General features: G+C 37.3%; 2 protein-coding genes across 8 annotated transcripts in view; both read right to left on the reverse strand.

Moving 5' to 3' along the window:
- Nucleotides 1-11393, reverse strand: part of wdr7 (WD repeat domain 7) — a 125155-nt gene extending 113762 nt beyond the window's left edge. For 2 of the 7 annotated variants that reach the window (XM_079586520.1, XM_079586519.1), the window contains exons 1-8: nt 11237-11393; nt 7024-7195; nt 5435-5541; nt 5062-5140; nt 4504-4678; nt 3599-3675; nt 3353-3472; nt 1-34 (exon numbers count right to left, since the gene is read on the reverse strand). The exon at nt 1-34 is cut by the window's left edge and continues 112 nt beyond it. In XM_079586520.1, the coding sequence (XP_079442646.1) occupies nt 1-34; nt 3353-3472; nt 3599-3675; nt 4504-4678; nt 5062-5140; nt 5435-5541; nt 7024-7182 (751 nt within the window). In that variant the 5' untranslated portion in view covers nt 7183-7195; nt 11237-11393. Of the gene's footprint in view, nt 35-3352; nt 3473-3598; nt 3676-4503; nt 4679-5061; nt 5141-5434; nt 5542-7023; nt 7196-9957; nt 10111-11236 lie in introns of those variants that run through there. The other 5 variants (XM_079586515.1, XM_079586514.1, XM_079586516.1 and 2 more) reach the window with 4 other exon arrangements.
- Nucleotides 11394-15864: 4471 nt separating this feature from the next.
- Nucleotides 15865-20792, reverse strand: LOC306984810 (vitelline membrane outer layer protein 1-like). The gene is made up of 4 exons (XM_079586521.1): nt 20532-20792; nt 18840-18976; nt 17423-17536; nt 15865-16514 (listed from the first exon to the last, which is right to left on the reverse strand). Exons 1-4 carry the CDS (start codon nt 20730-20732, stop codon nt 16331-16333), a joined length of 636 nt encoding a protein of 211 aa, XP_079442647.1. The 5' UTR covers nt 20733-20792; the 3' UTR covers nt 15865-16330.
- Nucleotides 20793-21723: the final 931 nt, after the last annotated feature.

Consider the following 21723-nt stretch of genomic DNA (forward strand, 5'->3'; position numbering starts at 1 on the left):
AACACAGCAGGGAGAAATCCCCCGCATCAAACACCTACAGAACAAAACATTATAATAACTCACACACAATCATGTGAAGCTCAAACTCACAATCCCACAGCGCTCATAATTGCGGTTCTCATGGACATACGGAAGCGGAAAAAATTCTGTATTATGAATTTTTACGGCCACACAGGAACCGTATTTTCTGGACTATAAGTCGCACTTTTTTTTCATAGTTTTGCTGGTCCTGCGACTTATAATCAGGTGCGACTTATATATATATAAATGAATTCATACTGACTGAGATGAACCGAGAGAAAACATTACGTCTACAGGCAGCTGTGAGAGGGCGCTAACTGGAGTTGTTCAGAAGCGACACCGAGGAAGAGTTCAATGGATTCAGTGTTGAGGAGTGAGATCGGGAGCTTGGTGAACTTGCTGACCGGTAACTTGTTGGACTCGCTGGCTAATGTTAGTTTAGCCTATTCAGCCTCCCAGGTATATGTTATTTATGCTATTGTGTAGCTGAATAACAGTTAATGTGTTACGCTAACTAGGGCTGGGTACCGAGTCTCGATACTTTTTAGGTACCGACTGATCACTCGGACAGTGTTTATAGCCTATTGCAATAAATAATAACCTACTGAATGCAGTGCACACTCCCGTTCAAAAATGTGTTGGTTAGTCAGATTTTCCTTTCAGTAAGGATGCATTAAAGTTATCAAAGGTGACATTAAAACATGTGTAATGTTACAAAATATTTCGTTTTTAAATAAATACTTTTCTTTTTAATTTTTTATTCATCAAAGAATCATGAAAAAATGTACCATAGTTTCCAAAATATTAAGCAGCAAACTGTTTTCATATTTCTGAAGGGTCATGTGACACTGAAGTAATGATTTTGAAAATTCAGCTTTGACATCACAGGAATAAATTACATTTTGAAATACATTCAAATAAGATTTTAAATTGTAATACTATTTCACAATATTACTAAAGTTTTACTGTATTTTTTTTTTTTTTTAAATCAGCTTTGGTGAGCATGAGCGCTTTATAAAACATTTTTTGTTCCTTTGTGCACTGGCTAAGGAGCATGAGACAAACTGAAAAAATAAAACTAAATAAATACAAAATAAAAGTTTTTCTGAGGTAAGATGTTATGTAATCTTGTTAAAATGGATTTCATAAAATTGGTATCGAAAAAAGTATCGTTAGGAACCGGTATCGAAACTGAGGTATCGAAATTGGCACCGGATCGAAAGATTTTGAACGATACCCAGCCCTAACGCTAACACACCGGACACCTTCAGCCTGTTGTTCTGTGTGCTGTTGTGTCGCTGAATAACTTGCCTTTCCAGATTAAATGTCTGTTCTTGGTCTTGGATTTTGTGAAATTAATTTCTAAATAAATGCGACTTATATTCCAGTGCGACTTATATATGTTTTTTTTTTTCTCTTCATGACGCATTTTTTGACAATACGGTAGTTTGTTGAGGTCAATTTGTAGAGAAATTTGTATTCGTTCGTGTTTTTGAAGTTTGCGCGGAGATGATATTTTTTTCCACCAAAATTATTCAAGGCTTGCACCTTGGAACCGATTTCAAGGTTTGCGTTCTCGAGCCCCAAACACTGTTGTTGTGTGAGTGAGCGAATCGGATCGCATTAAAGGATTAGTTCACTTTTAAAGGGCACTTATTATGACACTTAAAATGTTCCTAATGTTGTTTAGGGAGTCCCCAACAACAGTTTTACCTGCATGCAATGTCAAAAAACACTTTTGTTTTCGTATAATATGCATTTATTTTTACCTGATTTGCTCACCGACTCCCAAATGATTCGTTCAACGACTCATTTTTCCAAACCCCTCCTTTGCGCGACGCTAATCTGCGATTGGTCAGATGACCCAGCAGTGTTTACAGAGAGAATACTTGTTTAACACGGATGCTTTTATCAATTAAATCGTGTTATAATAATGATTATAGTCCACTGCTTTGTAGTTTGTAGTAAAAAACTAAAAATAAGATAAAGAATGTAATGTTATGTTAGCGAGCATAGCCCAGAGTTCATATTGTAAAAGCACAATTAGTCTTTGTTTGCGTTAGCCCGATGCATAAACATAACGTTTTTACAAAAAAAAAAATGCAGTTACGTTACTACGAGGTATTACTCTATTCTTTAAGACAACTCCGAAAACAACGACAAACACTTCACATATCTCAATACAATTGTCATTGAAGACCTAGAAGCTAAACGGTGCTTACACAACAAACAAAATAATTATTAAGCATGCTACATAAAACATAAAAGCAACAATTATTAATAACACTCACAGGTTGTGATACGGAGGAGGAAGCTGATGCTAATACACTTGGAACTGAACCTTCCTTCAATATCAGCCGACTCGCGAATCCAAGTTTGATTGCATTTAAAAAGCAATCGTCTTCAAAATGGCGCGAACAAAGCACAAGGCTCGGACTATACTTCTGTGGTATAGTTATATGAATTGTAGCCACTTAGTCTTCAAATGCTCCTCCTTGGGCAGAACACAGCGTCTCGTCGCCATGAGCCTTGGAGCGCAATAAGTGGGCGTATCGTATTCAAATAACTTGACAAGTTGACGTCATCTAGTCAGAGAAAAAGCTTCGGTCTTCTAACGATTCATAAAAATGACTCAGAGTCGACTCTTACTTTTGAAAGACAATAACTTTATATACGGTGAACTTTCATATTTCAAACTTTGCAGGATGTTTTTGTTCACTTAGATCTATGTTACACACTACATGAAAGGTACATTTCAAAATTCCATAATAGGTGCCCTTTAAAAAAACTTTTGCTGATAATTTACTCACCCCGATGTCATCAAGATGTCCATGTCTTTCTTTCTTCAGTGGAAAAGAAATTAAGGTTTTTGATGAACACATTTCTCCATATAATGGACGTCAATGGGCCCCAAACGGGTCAAGGTCCAGATGACAGTGCCAGCGCCGCTTCAACGGGCTTTAACCGACACCAGACGATGAATCCGGGTCTTATCTAGCGAAACGATCGGTCATTTCAAAAATAAATAAAAAAGTTTAAGTTTTATAAGCACAAACGCTCGCCTTGCTCTGTTCTGTGATGCGCGTTCGTGACGTCACGTGATACGCAGTTACGTTGGAATTTCTTAATTTCTTTTCGACTGAAGAAAGAAAGACATGGGCATCTTGGATGACATCGGGGTGAGTAAATTATCAGCAAAAGTTTTTTAAAAAGTGAACTAATCCTTTAAGGGTTTTCTGTTATACAGTGTCGTGTTAGCGGCCCCTAAGCTAATAACTAATGATCTTTGCAACAGAAGTGAATCAATCAAAACTTGACTGACTTGACTCACCCTCCAGTACTTGGAGCACACCACCAGCAGCGAGAGCTGAGTGAACGTGCAGAAGGAGATGCTCTGGCAGCCCTGACAGTAGATCGGCTTCGACTCTTCCTCAAACACGGGGTCCAGATCCTGATGAACACACACACACACACACACATCTTTTCCAGCTGGACACACTGTATGAAACATGAATTCTGCCCATCTACACAGGATCTGAGTGTTTATAGACATGTAGGGTTGTGTTCAACTGTTCACCTGCATTCTGCTGACGTCAGCGGTGATGATCCACACCTTGAGAATACCAGTGACAGACACGGCCACCACTGTGTCCTCTGAAACACACACACACACACACACACACACGCGCGTTTGTTACACTATATTAGTGGATGTTGCATAGACTTTCATTGATTTTATATCAGCTTAATGATATTTTATGTTTAATGATATTTAATGACCGCTAAACCACTCAAACATGTGCAACACACTAGATTTAAATATAAACATTATGAGGCTTTTTAACTAGTAAGAACCAGTAAAATGTCCTCAGTAGTCGGTTGTCATAACATTTCACACTCACATATACACTCTCAAACATACACACACTCTCTCTCACACACACACACACACACACACACACACACACACACTCTCTCTCACACACACACACACTCTCACTCACACTCACTCTCTCTCTCTCTCTCTCTCTCTCTCTCTCTCTCTCTCGCACACACACACACACACTCACATCCTCTCTCTCTTACATCCTCTCTCTCACACACTCACTCTCTCTCTCTCTCACACTCACTCTCTCTCTCCCTCCCTCCCTCCCTCACACACACACACACACACACACACACACACACACACACACACACACACACACACACACACACACACACACACACACACACACTCACTCTCTCTCTCTCTCTCTCACTCACACACACTCTCTCTCTTTCTCGCTCTCAGAGAGATCAGGATTTTCTTTAACGTCAACTTGATTCAATTGCAAAAAAGTTTAATATCCATTCTAAGCACATTATCTGTAGATGCTTCTCCTTTTACAAACAAACTAAAATGATTGTTTCCGGAAATCACCCGTATGTCATAGATATTTCATTGATAATAAGTTGAATAAAAGATGATTTTTGCTGTACCCTGCGTGCGGTGCGAGCGAATGATGCTCATGGAACTGATCCAGTCGGGAGAAATCTTGGACACGAGCGAGTAAAGGACCTCCAGACTGGTGGCGTCCACCACCAGGATTTCTGGGTAATGTCCGTGGCACAGGAGACGTCCCTCCCTCTGTGTGCCGATGGTGAACTGATAAAACTGCAGAAAGGAGAGAAAGAGATTGATGATTTTTTTTAATAATTATTTATAATTAAGTACTTCTAAAAATGTATGGTTTGTTATTCTGTAGTATTTTAAATACACTATCGATCAAAAGTTTTTAATGTTTTTGAAAGAGTCTCTTCTGCTCACCAAGGCTGCATTTATTTTATCCAAAATTTAGATAAGTGCATGTGTGTGTGTGTGTGTGTGTGTGTATGTGTGTGCGTGTGTAAGTGCGTGTGCGAGTACGTGTGAGTGCGTGCGTGCGTGAGTGCGTGAGTGTGTGTATGTGAATGTGCGCGTGCGTGAGTGAGTGTGTGTGTGTGTGCGTGCATGTGTCTGTACATGCACGCGCGCGTGTGTGTGTGTGTGTGTGTTACCTGTATACCAGTGTGTGCACAGGCCAGTTTGGTGAACTCAATGCAGCGTCCATCACTGACGTCCCATAAACACATTTCCCTGAGACAAATTATACACATCTAACAATTAATGTGCAGAAAAACACATTTCACTGTCTAAACACGTTGTTATCTTAAGATGTGTTCACACTTGTAGTTCGGTTCTCTTGGTTCTTTTATATAGAATATTCACATTGTCATTTTTAAGAACCAGATACAAACCAAATAAAATGCTTTTATGACGTATATGCAAACATGCAAAGAGTGAACACACCCTTACACTATTTAAAGAGCCCATGACAAACACACACACACACACACACACACACACACACACACACTCTCTCTCTCTCACCCGTTCTCGGAGGCGCTGACGAGGTATTGTTTGTCGCTTCCAGCGCTGGCCTTGGACAGACAGGTGACGGAGGCCGTGTGTCCAAACAGCAGAGCGCGGGGATTGATCTAAACACACACACTTAGAGTTGCACGGTTCTGATATTTTCTGAACGGACAACTAAACTAAATAACATATCATTTACTCAAGGTTCTGACTAAATGTTAATTGCCGCTGTCTATTTAAAAAATATTTACTTTTTTTGTTTTTAAAAAATCAGTTTGAATGATGATTGAGACTCACTCATATAGACTTCACTTCTTTCATTACTGGATGAATCAGTGTTTTTAAACGAATCTCTTGAATTAATTATTCGATGACAAACACATTTTCTAACAGACTCTTGTCTCCACCTACTGGTGTAACGATGCAATTTATACAATCTTTATTTGAAGCATCAAGTTACATTCTAAAGGTGATTTACTCTATTTTGATCGCTACCGTACACATCAGTGTTTATATCTAAACTATAATATTTTATCCCAGTGCTTCTGTGATCATATGAATGATTGCAAGACAAAAATAATGAAACTGTGTGGCTGTAAAGAGTGAATATCTATTAGGGCTTTGACTTTTGACCAAAAATCATATTAGAAGTTTGTTTGTTTATTAATATTCGAAAATGTATTAATAATATTTTGACCATTAAATGCCTTCAGTATTGGTATCAAACTTAAGTTGTATATGTTCTGTCCACCAGAGGGCAGTGTGTCAGTCAATATCAATAGGCAATCAATGATGTTTTCAGAAGAAAAACACACTGTCACGACTGTTTGTTTTTATATTAAAAATCAGACCCTGGATTAAACACAAACAGTGTGCTTTCGACAGGTTTTATCCACTGTTCTAATCAAAAATAAATAAATCGTGGCCATTGTTTTGATATACAAAATAGGCGCTAACCAGGACGCTAGCGTCCCCTACAGGAGCCCAGATGACCAATAATAGCCTTGCTAATGAACTCGTGATTCACAACTTCACCAGGCATGAAAAGGCCTTAGAATCTGAATTGAAAACAACGTTTACAAGCAAACACATTTACAAAAAATAATGCCCATAACAGGTTTGAATATTAAAGGCTGCCTAATATTTGTTCGAATATCATAATTTTTTTATATATTCAAATTATATTCGAATAACGAAGTTCGGAGTCAAAGCCCTAATATCTATACATGCCAACGGCTCTGTCTGTATCAGAACACAGATCTGAATGTTCACTGTGATCGCAGCTGTAAACGGTTTAATAGACACAGGAGAATCACTGTCATTTAAGAATGAGATCGTGTGGGTGTTTGAATTGAGATCACGATCTTTACTGATTAATCGTGCAGCGCTAGCGTTCATTAACCTTCATGACTTTCTTTATTCCATTGAACACAAAAAAATAGCTTCAGTTTTCACCTTTTCTTTCATTGTGTGGAAGAAAGAAAGTCATACAGGTTTGGACCAACACGAGGGCGAGTAATCGATGACAGAATGTCCCTTTTTGTATGAACGATCCCTTCAATGGAAAAAAAAAAGACATGCGTGACCCCGATGTGACCTCTCACCTCCAGCTCTGAGGTCATGTCCCAGATGCAGATCTGTCCATCATGGCAGCCGGTGATGATGGTGGCCAGATCGTCCATCACCAGCAGGCTGGAGATGCAGTGAGTGGGAGCATTGCGGCCCCACAGAACTATGGGTAATACCAGACTGTTTCCCGACATGTTCTCTGCGATGCTGAAAAGAGAGAGAGCAACAAAAAAAAAAAAAAAGATCAGACACATTGTTGGAAATGCTTGAAACACAAAAAAGCTGAACAAAGCCCAGGTGAAAATAAAAAGGCCTGGTCAAACAAATAATAGTAGAAAGTAAAATAATCAAAATAATTATTTTAATATACGTTTTATAATTAACATAATATTATTATTTTAACAATAAAACTTCATAAAGAATGCAAGCATTAATTTAACAATATTTTCTTTACAACATTTTAAAAAGATATAGCAATTATATAAACTCTCTCAGTTAATAAAAGTGAATAAAACCTGAAATCATTTAAAGCAGGATAATCCAGAATAGGCTTTATAGTCAATTAATTCTTACAAAAATTATATACTTTTCAATAAATTATAGCAGGCGACAGTTTTATTCAGACATTTAATTAAAGCTGCAGTCCGTCGTTTTTCCTCTTTGTCGCCATCTCTGTTCGAAATCTGCAATTGCAGTTATTCGCGGAATTATTAACTGTGCGTGGGTAGTAAATCGGCATGAAACAGCGCGGATGAACACAATGTATTGAGGAGAACCTGTCGCTGCCGCGTCGCTGTGGATACTGTACTGTCATCAGCAATCTCAGAGTATACTTTTTGAAAGTGTCAACATTAGAATTTTCATCGAAAAATGTCATCTGAACAAGTAAGTAACATTCACTTTTGTTCTGACCAAATTCGGGGGGTGGGGGGAAGCATTGCAGTAGGCTATAGCATGCTGATTAAATCTAACGATTGCTTATATCACGTCAAAACGTGAAAAATATATATTTTTTTCTGAAGTCCGAAGTCTTTGGGTTTTACAACTGGTGAATCTCCAGTTGTCACTGGTGATTGTCGCTTTAAACTTTCGGGATCCGCCATACCAAGTGCTAAGCTAAACCTCCACCTCCATCATCCACACACGCTAGCCGAGACTCCTTCTCTATGTGTACAGAAGTGACGTAATGACGCAAAGACATGCTCGAAATTCCCGCGGAAATCCACCAGTACCACTAGAATTAAAATTATTATTACAAGCTTACCGTTTTGAATCAAGGTAAGGCAAGCAGATCGTTTTGAACACTGTCTGGTTACGTTTTTTTTTCAAAAATGTATTTTTTGATATTTTTAAACCCAAAAAAGTGCCGGACTGCAGCTTTAAGGACATTTATAAACAAATAGTAGATTTTCTGTCAAATATCAAATTGAAAGAGTTTATATATTTGCTATATCTTTTTAAAATGTAGTAAAGAAAATGATTGCATGCAATCTTTATTTATTTATGAAGTTTTATTGTTAAAATAATTATATTTGTTCTATTTATCAAAGAATCCTGAAAAAAAAAAAAGTTTTCCACAAAAATCTGAAGCAGCTCAACTGTTTTCAACACCGATAATAATAATCATAAATGTTTCTTGAGCATCAAATCATCATATTAGAAAATTATTTCTGAAGGATCATGTAGGGCTGTAAACGATTAATCGCGATTAATCGAATCCAAAATAAAAGTTTGTGTTTACATATTATATGTGTGTGTATTGTGTATAATTATTTTGTATATATAAATACACACCTGCATGTATATATTTGAGAAATATTTGCATTTATATACTGCATATATATTTTTATATGATTTATATTATATATAAATATAACTATTTTATATATAAATAACAAATTTTTCTTAAAAATATACAAGTATGTGTGTGTATTCATATATACAAAATAATTATACACAATACACACACATATAATATGTAAACACAAACTTTTATTTTGGATTCGATTAATCGCGATTAATCGTTTACAGCCCTAGGATCATGTGACACTGAATTTTAGATCAAATAAATGAGCAGAAGACTCTTTCAAAAACATTAAAACTCAACATGAACCAATCTTGTAGTATACAGAATTTGAGCATGTCAAAGAAAACAATGGAAAATTGTTTCATTTATAATGGGTTTCTGATATTTATGATAAAATAACTTATTAATGACACTCATTGGATGTGTTTGGACTGGAGTAGCACACTAGCACTCGTACTACACTATTCCAGCATGTATATATATAATGTCAGTAAACAAATACTATAGAGTACACGACATATAAGGACAGCGAGCATGTTTCTAACTAGAACAAGCGAACAGATCATTAGTTTCTCACTGGGACTCAGTCATGATTGACAAACATCACAGATTAACTGACATTAAAATCAATATGCATCACTTAAACCGTTGCCAAGTTCACATGAATGATGATGGGTTCAGCAGACAAGAACATCTGACCTCTATGTGATATTAAATTGGAGCACAATTGTAGATTGAACTGGTAATTAAAATCACACCAGAATAAAATCGAAGCAGAATTCAGATGGAAAGCGTGTGCTTGTTACGTGACGCGCAGATAAACGGACATCAATGGCACTATTGAACACTTAAATAAGTGCTAGTCCAATAAAACACGACAAAACAAGCTTTTAACATTCACCATGGCTGCTAATTTCTGTTTGAATTATGGAAATGAAACCAGATTTATTCAGATATACATAATATTTAATATATAACACAATATTTAAACTATTTGATTGGTTTTCCAAAGCGTGTCACAATTAAATGTCCAGTAAACCCAATTTAATTCAATTGTTCTGTCCATATTGCAATATATATAATGCAGATCATTCAATATTTTCTCAATATTAACGACTTAAAACACACACACACACATATATATAAAACTGACTGGCTTTACCTGACATGCTTGCGTCTCCTCAAATTAAACCTGAGCCGACGAAACACGTGTTTAATTCTCACTATATGAACCAACTTCATCCTGAAACTATTCCTCTGCCGATTTAGAAAGAATAATGTGTTTTCCTGACGCCGCCGTCGCTCTCGGTCTGTCTGACACACTCACAACGGCAGAGCAATCAAACCAAACCCTCTCAGAGTAATCAATGCACAACACAACCAATGAATTCACAAGCTTTCTGATCCTTCTGAAAGTCAACAACACACACACAACATCACTACACTCATGTATTGAGATATTTAGGATTATATGGATTTAACAGCAGTGTGTCTCTTCTTAAATCTGCCCAATAAGCATCTGTTTTTAATACTTTTAGTGAAATTTTGAGAAAAATGTTCCATGCCATGCTAGCATTTTAACATATGACCAATAAAACCCTTAATAAAGGTGATAACCATAATAATAAACAAAACAAACTGCTACTAAGAACACAAATCCATTATAAAAACATAAAATATGACTATGTCCCAGAAAAAAAAATCTGATAAATGACATTAATATCATGGGCTGCTAATCACATCTAACATATAAGTTTGTAAACATAAGTGTGTGTGTGTACATATTTAACACACACACACACACACACACACACACACACACACATAATTATACTGTATGGTGGGACTATCCAATGTTGGACTGACCAATGGCCGATCAGGAAACATGTTTCAAAACAATCATTACTGTTGGAAATTGCTATTCTAATTAGTGGCACGGAAATTATGACACTACACTAATCTTTTAATAAAGAGTTTAAAATTAAACCTAATTTTCATGTCTGTCAGCAGCACACTGAGCATCAGTTCCGTATATTATGATTTATTTTAATAGAAAATCACCTGACTGTACATTTTGAGCTGCAAAAAATGGCAAAGATGTTTATGCTGTGCGTGTATATACTGTGTAGTGTGTTTGAAGATGTATTAGTATTAAAATACATGAATATGAGTAGCTAGGTATATGTTTGTGTATGATATAAATGTGTATAGTGTTTGTGGACATACATATAGACTCTGTTCTCTTCATTTTGTGTTCATTGTGCATATGAACGTAACGTTACAGTAAATTATGTCAGTGTGTATGTTTGTGTAGATATATCGTGTGTATATTGACCTCTGGCCCGTTCATCAGTGTGTTTATCATCGTTATTATACGACAGCGCGTCACTATCAGTGTCCGGTTGTGTGACAGATTGAATGTCGGTGTGTGTTTTACTCACCGGAGCAGGACTTTATCGTCTCATGTTCGTTATGTCGTTTATTTTATGAAAATATCGCAGCGACAAGCGTTGATTCCGCAGCGGCTCGCTGATCAGCTGACAGGAGCACGCTCGTGCGTGATTGCGTCACACAGTGACGTCACCGCCACGGCCTCCTGTTTGCTACAGGAAGACTTTTATTTTTATTTACACTTTTTGTTTTATTGCTTAAAGAATCAAGAATAATACAAAATACCAAACACACCTCAAAAAACAAAATTCAAAGAAGTCCAAAAATAGCAGCAAACAGTATAGATAAACACCATAACCTAAAGAAACGTAAAGAACAAAAAGGGAATTAAATAATAAATGATTTACTATAAATAATTAATAAATTAATTATTATTTAAATAATTTATATTTATTATTTAAATAATTTAAATAATACATTTATATAATAATATAAATTAGGTATTATTTACGTTTATTACGTATTATAGTACACAAAATTCTGCAAAAATATTCACGAAATAGCAACGAATATTGTGATTTAAACATATTCAGATGTTTACAGTATTATAATACACTGTTAAATATGTGTCAAATGTGTAGACTAGAGACACACAATCATTTAATCGTTTCCGTTTTAAAAATTAAAACTGAAACGACTATATGATTGTGTGTGTCTCTAGTCTACATTTGAATATGTTTAAATCACAATAGTAATAGCTATTTCGTGAATATGTTTGTATAATTTTAAGGAAATACAATTCAGTTTCATACAGAGAACACTGTTGTATGAATATTTGTAAATAAAGAGATAACATGTTTACAATAATCATTTAAAAATATTTAGTAGGCCTGCAATGCAAACATCAAAAAGTTGAAACAAAGACAACAGTATGGTATTCGTGTAGGTTTTTAGATTTACCGAGAGTAATGTTGACTGTTAGGTCAAAAGATCCTGCAGGAGGCGCAAGTACATCATTAAACCCCTGACATGGTGAAATATCAACGTTTTTTCTAAATTAATTGAGTGTGCAAAGGTTTTTGAACATCACATTTTAATATTAATAACATAGCCTAGAAGTAGAACCCCCCTCCCCATTTGCGAACAAATTCGCGCCAATTCGCATTCAAATCTGTTAACTGTCATTCTGACTGTCAACCGACAACCGCACCAGAGATATTCACCTCAGAGAACCAAACTATTGTGCCTAAATATACGGCACGACTTTTGCATATTTTCTTTAAAACTTTTTGTGTTCATGCCATAAGCGCGAGAGGGACATCTTTATAAGTTTTGTTATTTTGTGTTCAGAAAAAAAGAACGAAGGTCACCCACGGCTTTAGACAATTAGCAAAACAGGGTGAGTAAAACAATTATATCTCTTTGATAAATAGTAATTATGACATACTATTACGGCGTAATTATATAAAACAAAAAGTCTAAATTATTACTTAAAGGTCATTATGCCATCGAAAGTAATAATTTCTAGTTTCTATCTAATCATTCGATCTCATAATTGACTTAGTATGTCATAATTTCTACTTTTCGTTTCATAATTTGGACATAAAAAGTCAAAATTTACTTATATGCCATAGTTATGAATAATACGCCATCATTTTTGTCACAATTTTGACTTTTTTTGTGATAATTATGACTTAGTATGTCATAATTAAGATTTACCAATGCACAGTTTTGGAAATGGGCTTTCATAGAACCCAGAACATTACTTTAAGAACTGACCCATGAAGAAACACTCAATACAGTACTTCATTCACATTTTTAATATCCTTTCACAGAATCACATGTAGTTCTTTATAGAAGACTAGAGGGCAATTCCAGCGTTATGGACGTGACATTTGCAGTCAAAACATAAAATATAAATTCTCAGAAAATGCATTTAATACCAATATATTTAAATGTCTGTTTATATGTCCATACTCCCTTAATAAAGGAGTACAGAAATTCGAAAAATATCAGTCTACACATGCGTTTTATATTTAATATGAGGGAAATACACATGCGTTATGGACGTGACAAAAAAAGACGCGAGTTTGTGGGAGACAATATACTTTGTTGAAATTCTGTGAATTAAAATGCACAAGCCAAAAGAAAATATATATATATATAAATAAATATAGCTGCAAGCAGCGATTACGGGCCCAAGCCGGTGGCACCGCCACCCTGGTGCCTTTAGTTACACTAAAGGCACCGGGCTGGCGCTGCCACCGGCTTGGGCCCTCCATCGCTGCTTGCAGCTATATTTATTTATATATATATATATATATATATATATATATATAAAGCCGCCACCCCATTGCCTTTCGGGTTCCTGTGCACGACGGGCAATAACGTAACCCCGCTTTGACTGTCGAGAAGAAGTCTGCTTTAGAGCTTGTATCAGTGTGAGTCTTTCTGCTCCCCTCCAAACACACACACACACACACACACACACACACAGAATGGCAGGGGGAACTCTGTCTGAGAGAGACAAAACCACATTCAAACCAAAATATCTGACTTCCTGTTGGTCGGAGCTAATGACTGTAAATGAGAAAGTTGTCCGGCTCGATGTGCACAAAATACATACCGAGTTTTGTGACTGTAGGTAAAAATAACCCCCCCACTTTTGTCAAAAGCATCTTGAAAGTAACACACTTCCTGCTGCCAGTTGGTGGCGCTATAACTTTGACTCACATTAGTTACATCCATGTGATCGGCCTCTTACAAAAAACACACTACTGAAGTTTCATCAAGATCAGTTAATGTATGAAGACGTTATAACACATCGTGTTTCTCTTTTCTCGCCATAAATTCGTTTCCTCGCCACGGCCAAACCGTTCGAGATATCAAAAATCCGTCCGCAATTTAGCATCCTCCATGTCTTGACTTCATGTTGACTGAGTTTGGTGGCGATCGAAATAATTTTTTAGGATGAGTATATAAAATTCCAGGGGGATTCATTTTTTAAACAACCCATAATAGCCGACTTCCTGTTGGACTGGCGTAAAACTTAGAGCACGAAAGTTGTTCGGCCCGATTAAATCTATATGTGTACCGAGTTTCATATTATTACATGCAAACGTGTTTGATATATGGACCAAGTTTTCGGACCACGTTCAAGGGGGCGCTGTTGAGCTCCCCTGCCACACCCGGGTATCAGCTTCAGGCCGGCCCTGATGGCCGCGGGTTCTGACCTGTGTGCAAAGTTTCAAGAGTTTTCGAGCACGTTAAGGGCCCCAAAAGTGCCCGAGAAGTCCCACACAGCAGAGAAAGGGTTAAAATAAAGCCCCCCTCCTCTCTCACACACACAGACACTGAGAGAGACTGGCAAAATCACATTCAAACCAAAATATCTGACTTCCTGTTGGTCGGAGCTAATGACTGTCAATTAGAAAGTTGTCCGGCTCGTGGAGATAAATATAGATACCGATTTTTGTTACTGTAGGTAAAACTAATACCCCATTTTTGACTAAAGGTGGCGCTACTGAGCCCCTTACCACGCCCGTTTCTGAAACTTTGCACAAGTGTACTAGGCAATAAATGTAAAGTGTCTGTCGAGTTTCATGCAATTTCAAGTATGCTAAGAGTCTCGAAAACTTTAAAAAAGAATATTAAAGTTTGATGCGTTGCCATGGCAACAGTATTTAAGATATCAATAATCCTTTCACAGGTCTACATCTGCCGTGTGTTTACATTATACAGATGAAGTTTGAAGCAAATCGGGTAAAAATAAGAGGGTGATTTCAAAGCATTTTGAAAGTGACACACTTCCTGCTGCCAGTTGGTGGCGCTATAACTTTGACTCACAATAGTCACATCCATGTGATCGGCCTCTTACAGCGAACACACTGCTGAAGTTTCATCAAGATCAGTTAATGTATGAGGATGTTATAACACACTTCCTGTTTCCAATATTCGCCATAAATTCGTTTCCTCGCCACGGCCAAACCGTTCGAGATATCAAAAATCCCCTCGCAATTTATCATCCTCCATGTCTTGACTCCATGCTAACCGAGTTTCGTGGTCATCGGATGAATTCTCTAGGACAAGTGTTTCAAATGCCAGAACATGCGTTTCCATACAGCCCATAATAACCGACTTCCTGTTGGACTGGCGTAAAACTTAGAGCACGAAAGTTGTTCGGCCCGATGAGATCTATACGTGTACCGAGTTTCATATTATTACATGCAAGCGTGTTTGAGATATGGACATGTTTTTGAATCCCATTCCAGGGGGCGCTGGCGAGCCCCCCTGCCACGCCCGGGTCCCAGCTTCAGTCGGGCCCTAATGGCCGCGGGTTCTGACATTTGTGCAAAGTTTCAAGAGTTTTTGAGCACGTTAAGGCCCCCAAAAGTGCCCAAAAGGTAGTAATATAATAATAATAAAGAAGAAGAATAAATAATAATCCCATGGAAAACAATAGGGCCTTCGCCTTTTCAAGGCTTGGGCCCTAATAATACCAACCGAATGGATGAGTGTCGGCTCTCTATAGAACATAATTAATTATTTTAGTTTAGTTTAAATTTTTCCATTTGTGAGGAAAAACGGACGTTACGGACGTGACGTCTTTCCGTTATGGACGTGACCGTTCCGAAACCATCACTTGGCTGACGCTGGAAAACTTAAACAGAGACCCTTTTGTGTGTCTCTTTTTATTTGAAACAACAAACATCAGAGACATCAGTAAGGTAAGTCTGCACAATTAATCAAATTTAAACTGAAATCACAGTGTTATAGATTTTATGATCTATTTAAATAGAAATGTAGGATATTTCCTACATTGATGACTTGTCACAAACGTGAGAAAACTGTGATGTTTATTTGATGCAAGTTTGAACAATTCACAGAGACACTGTTTTCATGCCACTTGTTGTTTTTACTGACCTTTATTATTCCTCTTTTACAGATTTCAACCCAACACATCTTTAGACTGAGAGCGCCATCCTCAGGTAAGGAATCATAAAAAAATCATAAAAAATCATAATTACGATAAAACTGCTCAATTCATTCTGCCCAGTTAAGCACTAGGCTACTTGAAGATATGGTTTACTGATGATGTATTTAAAAATTCCACCAAATAATTTTTTCTGAAACAACTATTCAGTTCAATCACAGCAGAACATGCGCACGTCATTGAGGGCCGTGTCGTCTCCGACTCCCTGCGGTTGCTCCACCATCGTCTCGATGCCACAGATTCCTTTTCCTCCGCACGTCTCAGTCCAGTCGCCCCAAATGCCCCATGACATCCCAGATCCTTGCAGTAGTTCTGCATTTCCACTGCAGTTGAACCTGGTGAAAATTCAGCAAGACTACAGTCAGTGTCAGTCCTGTTTGGAGAGCCACTTTTCTGTTTATACGTTTGTTTTGTTTTGAGAGTGACAACCAGAACTGTCCTTTGAGACGACTGTCCAGTCCACTATTGTAATCAATAATTGTATCCCTTAAAACTCATCTTTGATCACCAAAATGACATATTTAAACTTTAACTTTAAACTTAAAACTTTTCTCCATGCCTTAAAAAAGCTTGAATGTAACTCTCTCTAACTGTCTCATTTAGTATGCGCGGTTCTATGAATATGCAAATGAGCCCCGCCTCCACTCACTCACTCAGCTCAGAGATCCACTGGTTGACGATCACACGTTGATCTGATTGGTCAAGGTAGTGTGTGACGTCAGAAACACCAGCGATTTCAAGCCGTGTTTTTGAGACTGTCTTTGGTTCACTGCAGTTTTAAGCAGAAAATACTCAGCAATCCTGTCGACTTATGAATTTACTCATGGTTTGTCTCAAAGCGTATTAAAAACACTACATAGACACATAAACATTAAAAGCTTGATTTTCACCACAGGGGGACTTTAATAATAAAGGTTCTTTATTGGCATCCATGGTTCCATCAATAACCTTTAATATCAATAGAAACTTTCCATTGCAAAGAAGGTTATTTATAGTGGAGGAAAAAAAATTTCTTTTAAGAACTGTTGACAGAAAAGTTATTTGTAAAACTCAAAATGTTTCTTCTACTGCATTGCTATGAAGAAAAAAAAGTATTTTTTAGAGTGTATTTTGTTGTGAAATAGCTCTTGGTCACTTGATATCTGTGTCCGATGAGCCTCATGCAGTGATATGTTTATGCAGCTTGTTATGGAATTCCTTGTTATGATTCCAAAATAAGTTTTAAATAAAATAAAATCATCACCTGATATTGTTTGCGGCCGTGTCGTCCCAGGTCCCTTGGTAGGGTTCCACTCTCAGCTGAAAAGATGTCAGGAATCCTTTCGAGCACCATTTTATATCGGACCATTTACCCCAGCTGAGGACAGAACGTGATAAGGATCATTAATGATTTAACCAGTTTTCTGTGAGTTTAAAATGGTCCTACTACACTTTTTTCCATGTTCAACTGTGTGTAATGTTGCTGTTTGAGAATAAAAAAAGTTCCTCCTGAATCAAAACCACAAGCTTATGCTGCCACGCCATTAATACCGTAATTACGAGATGGCAACCCGCAAAATTCTATCTGGAGCTGTTGACGTCTTCAGACTCGGATTTATGCGTTTCTATGTCAACAATGCCTAAATGTTATTAGGGGTGTGAATTGACCCTTTGCAGGGAGCTTGATTGACAGGTGATCTGACCAATCATACTTCGCCATCCGCCATTTTGTCCGACAAAGCAGTCAGGCGAGTTAGTAGATTAACATGGAAGGATTTGAACTTGAGAAGCGGAGTGTACTGACGCCTTTCCGCGGTTAAAGCACACACACACTCCCACTCGATTAGCACGCACTCGACTCGCGGACACACACACACACTCCCACTCGACTCGCACACACTCGACTCACGCACACACACACTCCCACTCGACTCGCACGCACTTGACTCGCGCACACTCGCACACACACACACACTCCCACTCGACTCGCACACACACACTCGTACTCGACTTGTGCACACACACTCGTACTCGACTCGTGCACACACACACTCGCACGTACATGCACGCATACAGCCTCGCATGCACATGCACACACTCAAGCTCACACACTGTAAATTTTTAAATAGTGGGTACATTTTTTTATAACTCACTTTTGTGTTTCGCCTCCCTACGCCTTTTTATGCTTGTGCGAGAAGCGCGTACGCTATGTGACGAGTGATGTCAGAGAAACGTCAATAGGCTATAATCGATTATGGTCTATTATTGAACCGATGCAGAATCGTCCGCATCGCGATGCAACGATTAAGTTCAACACCCTTAAATGTTATGTGCTTTGAACATGAGGTAATCTCTCGTCTCCTGACAGTTGCTAACTTGCTATTGCTAGCCTCTTTGAAATTTCCTACCCTACCTTTAAGGTGGAGGCTTAATGATGGTGACATTAAAGTAATGTTACCGTAGTGTAGTTTATATTTAGATGTTTACTTCTGACGACTGTATTCAGAAGTATAGGCTTCAAAGTTAATAAAAGTTGTCTTCAATTGAAGATTTCATGATGAACAAAAACTAAGAAGTGACGGATTCGAAGCGATCTACATTGGCAGCAACATGGCAATATTCTCTATATAGGCAGCTTTTGCTACAGCTTCTCTGTATTACGTCCAGTTCAAACGCGTCACCTTCCTACGTCGGATTGAACTGTGGCGTAGTCCTCGTACGGGCCTGATGAGCTTTTGGACGGGTCGATGCAGTGAAGGCGAATCCCATTGAGCGCTGTGTTATCACCAACCAGCAGAGATTCCCACATACCTGCCACCTTCAGGAAAACATCCGTTTAGAGCAGTGTTATTATAATATATAATGCTTTCACACTTTTACATTTCATTTCAATGTTCGTTGGTTGAAGGGTGAGTTGAATAATGTCATCTCATTATACACAGTTTCAAAAATGCTTTTTGCATTTAATCTTTCGTTGATTGTTTACAGTTAACAGAAGTTACTCCCATAATTAGAAAAAGGTGGATATCATGGCCACGAATTAACAATTCGTTCCCACGACTTACTAATATGTCAGTGTTTACTAATTTATTCCCTCGGTTTAAGTAAATCGTGTGTACGATATTTACTAAAATGAGGGAACAAAATAAAAAATTATGGGAACTAATTATTTATTAGTTGCCTTGATATACAGTATATATATGTTTTCTCGCCTGTCATGTGCGGGTACATTTTTACAAAGGTTTTTTTTTTTTTTTTGTCATCAACTCAATTATATCTGACCTCATTTTGGTGTCGTGACAAACCGAATTATTAGATAATGTGTATCAGTGGCATTTTGATCGTATCGCCTACTTAATTTAGATGCATTTACTCAAAGCCGTAATATATCTTCAGACAAAAGTCTTCAGACGAAGACAAAAATACTGAGGAAGAATTATTATTTTTTGCAGTGTAATATCTTAAGTCAAGAAAGGCAACTTTGGCATTAGGGTTGGGGATCGTTTGAATTTTAACGATTCCGATTCTTATTGATTCCTAATTTCGATTCCAATAAGTAAAAAAAAAAAAAGTTAAAATTGATATCATTCACATTTAATCATATTGCAATTTTTTTATATATACATAGCTGAATATTGTGAACAAAAATCAACAGGCTAAAGAACATTTACACAAGGAACGTTTGCCTGTGGTTTAAAAATACCATAGAAAAACAACTAGCCTAACTGATTTACAAGCACTTTTTTTTTCTTCAAATTTCAAGCATTATTGAAGAAAAAACACTCAGTAATTAAAAAAGAACAAATAAATTTGTTTTGCTATCGCAACGAATAGATACAACTGAACAAAGATTCAATTGGGAAAAAAAAACAAGTGTTTTAGTTTCATGTATTCAGGTACAGAAACTGTAATCAAATGTAAAATAACACTGCACTTGATAAATAAAATATACATTACAAATATAGTTACAAAAGTTACTCAGTCAAGAACGAGTGAATTTTCTCTTTGTCTTTTGTTGTTTGATTAGTGTTATTATAGAGATGGCAGTAGGAATATTAGGCTGCTGTCACTTTAAGAGTTGCACGGATCCAATACACTGTTACACGTGTGCAGCACTGAAAACAGCACGCTTTTTCTAAAGGCAACAGCAACACTTTTAACATTAGCATTAACCAGTAGTCTGCATGACTAGATTGCATCAGCCCCAAAAAAAACAAATGCATTTTGATAACATCACAATAATCACTTATAACTGAAATAATCAGGAATTGAGAAAAGTCAATAGAGTCCGATTTGATTTCTTGTGGAGTTACCAGCACTTAAGTGAATTTAACCACTAAACCTCAGATAGTGGTGATTACTGAGTTACTGACCTTAAGACTAAACCCTGTGACGTACATTCCAGTCGGACATATTTCCTTCTGCCCCCACGAGCCCCATCTCATCCCGTTATGGACCCTCAGCACTGAAACAACGGGTCTGCTAACGGAGCGCTCGAAGCGACTTTCTGCGCTCGCGTACGGTCCGAAAACAGCCAGCAGAGAAACCAGCGTCAGGGGAAGAATTCTGGACATGTTTGAGGGCTGTCCTGATGTCTTCTGCTGGAGCCCAGTGTGTGTGTGTGTGTGTGTGTGTGTGTGTGTGTGTGTGTGTGTGTGTGTGTGTGTGTGTGTGTGTGTGTGTGTGTGTGTGTGTGTGTGTGTGTGTGTGTGTGTGTGTGTGTGTGTGTGTGTGTGTGTGTGTGTGTGTGTGTTGGTTCCTCTGTGAAGCTCATTGGTGGACGTTGACCCTCCACAAACAGCGTGATCCAAGTCCAACCTGCACAACAAATAGACCATCTAAACATTATCAATGTAAATAGAGTCAGAAGAACACACTACAAAGAAATGATATTCTCACTCAGTATTTCTGTCTTGTTTTCCATTACAAATATCTAAACAATCTTTAATCAAGATATACATTTACTGGAGAAGCAAAATGACTGAAGATACCAACTTTTTTTTTTCTGAAAAATTAATCTGTTAGTGGGGTCAGAGAAATAAACGTAATTCAAAGGGCAAACAAGATTATATTTCTGACCCCAATGGCAGATATACAGTATGTTGCTGTTTAACCATAAACTCATTTATTTGTACACTTTCCACATTTTGCTTCTACTCCAGCAAATGTATCTTGATTTAAGAATGTTTAAATATTTGTACTGGAAAACAAGACAAATAAGGCTACTAGAAGTGTTTTGCAGTGTATAAAATGATCAAGACATCAGATTTGATCAATATTATGAGACTCTGGCTACATACTGTGACTGTGCAAAACTAAAACAACTCAAACATTACAGTCAATAACCTGCGTGTAAACACCAAGCAGGTCAAATACTCTCTCTCTCACACACACACACACACACACACACACACACACACACACACACACACACACAAATAGCATTGCTTGACCCTTATTTTATTTTAATATTTAATGAGTTCACAGAATTCATTTAAATATAAATTATAACGACTATTCTTATGTTTTGATGCCTGACTTGTTCTGGAGAAGTTAAAGGGATAG

This window comes from Phoxinus phoxinus (genome assembly GCF_949152265.1).
Source record: "Phoxinus phoxinus genome assembly, chromosome: 17".
NCBI lineage: Eukaryota > Metazoa > Chordata > Actinopteri > Cypriniformes > Leuciscidae > Phoxinus > Phoxinus phoxinus.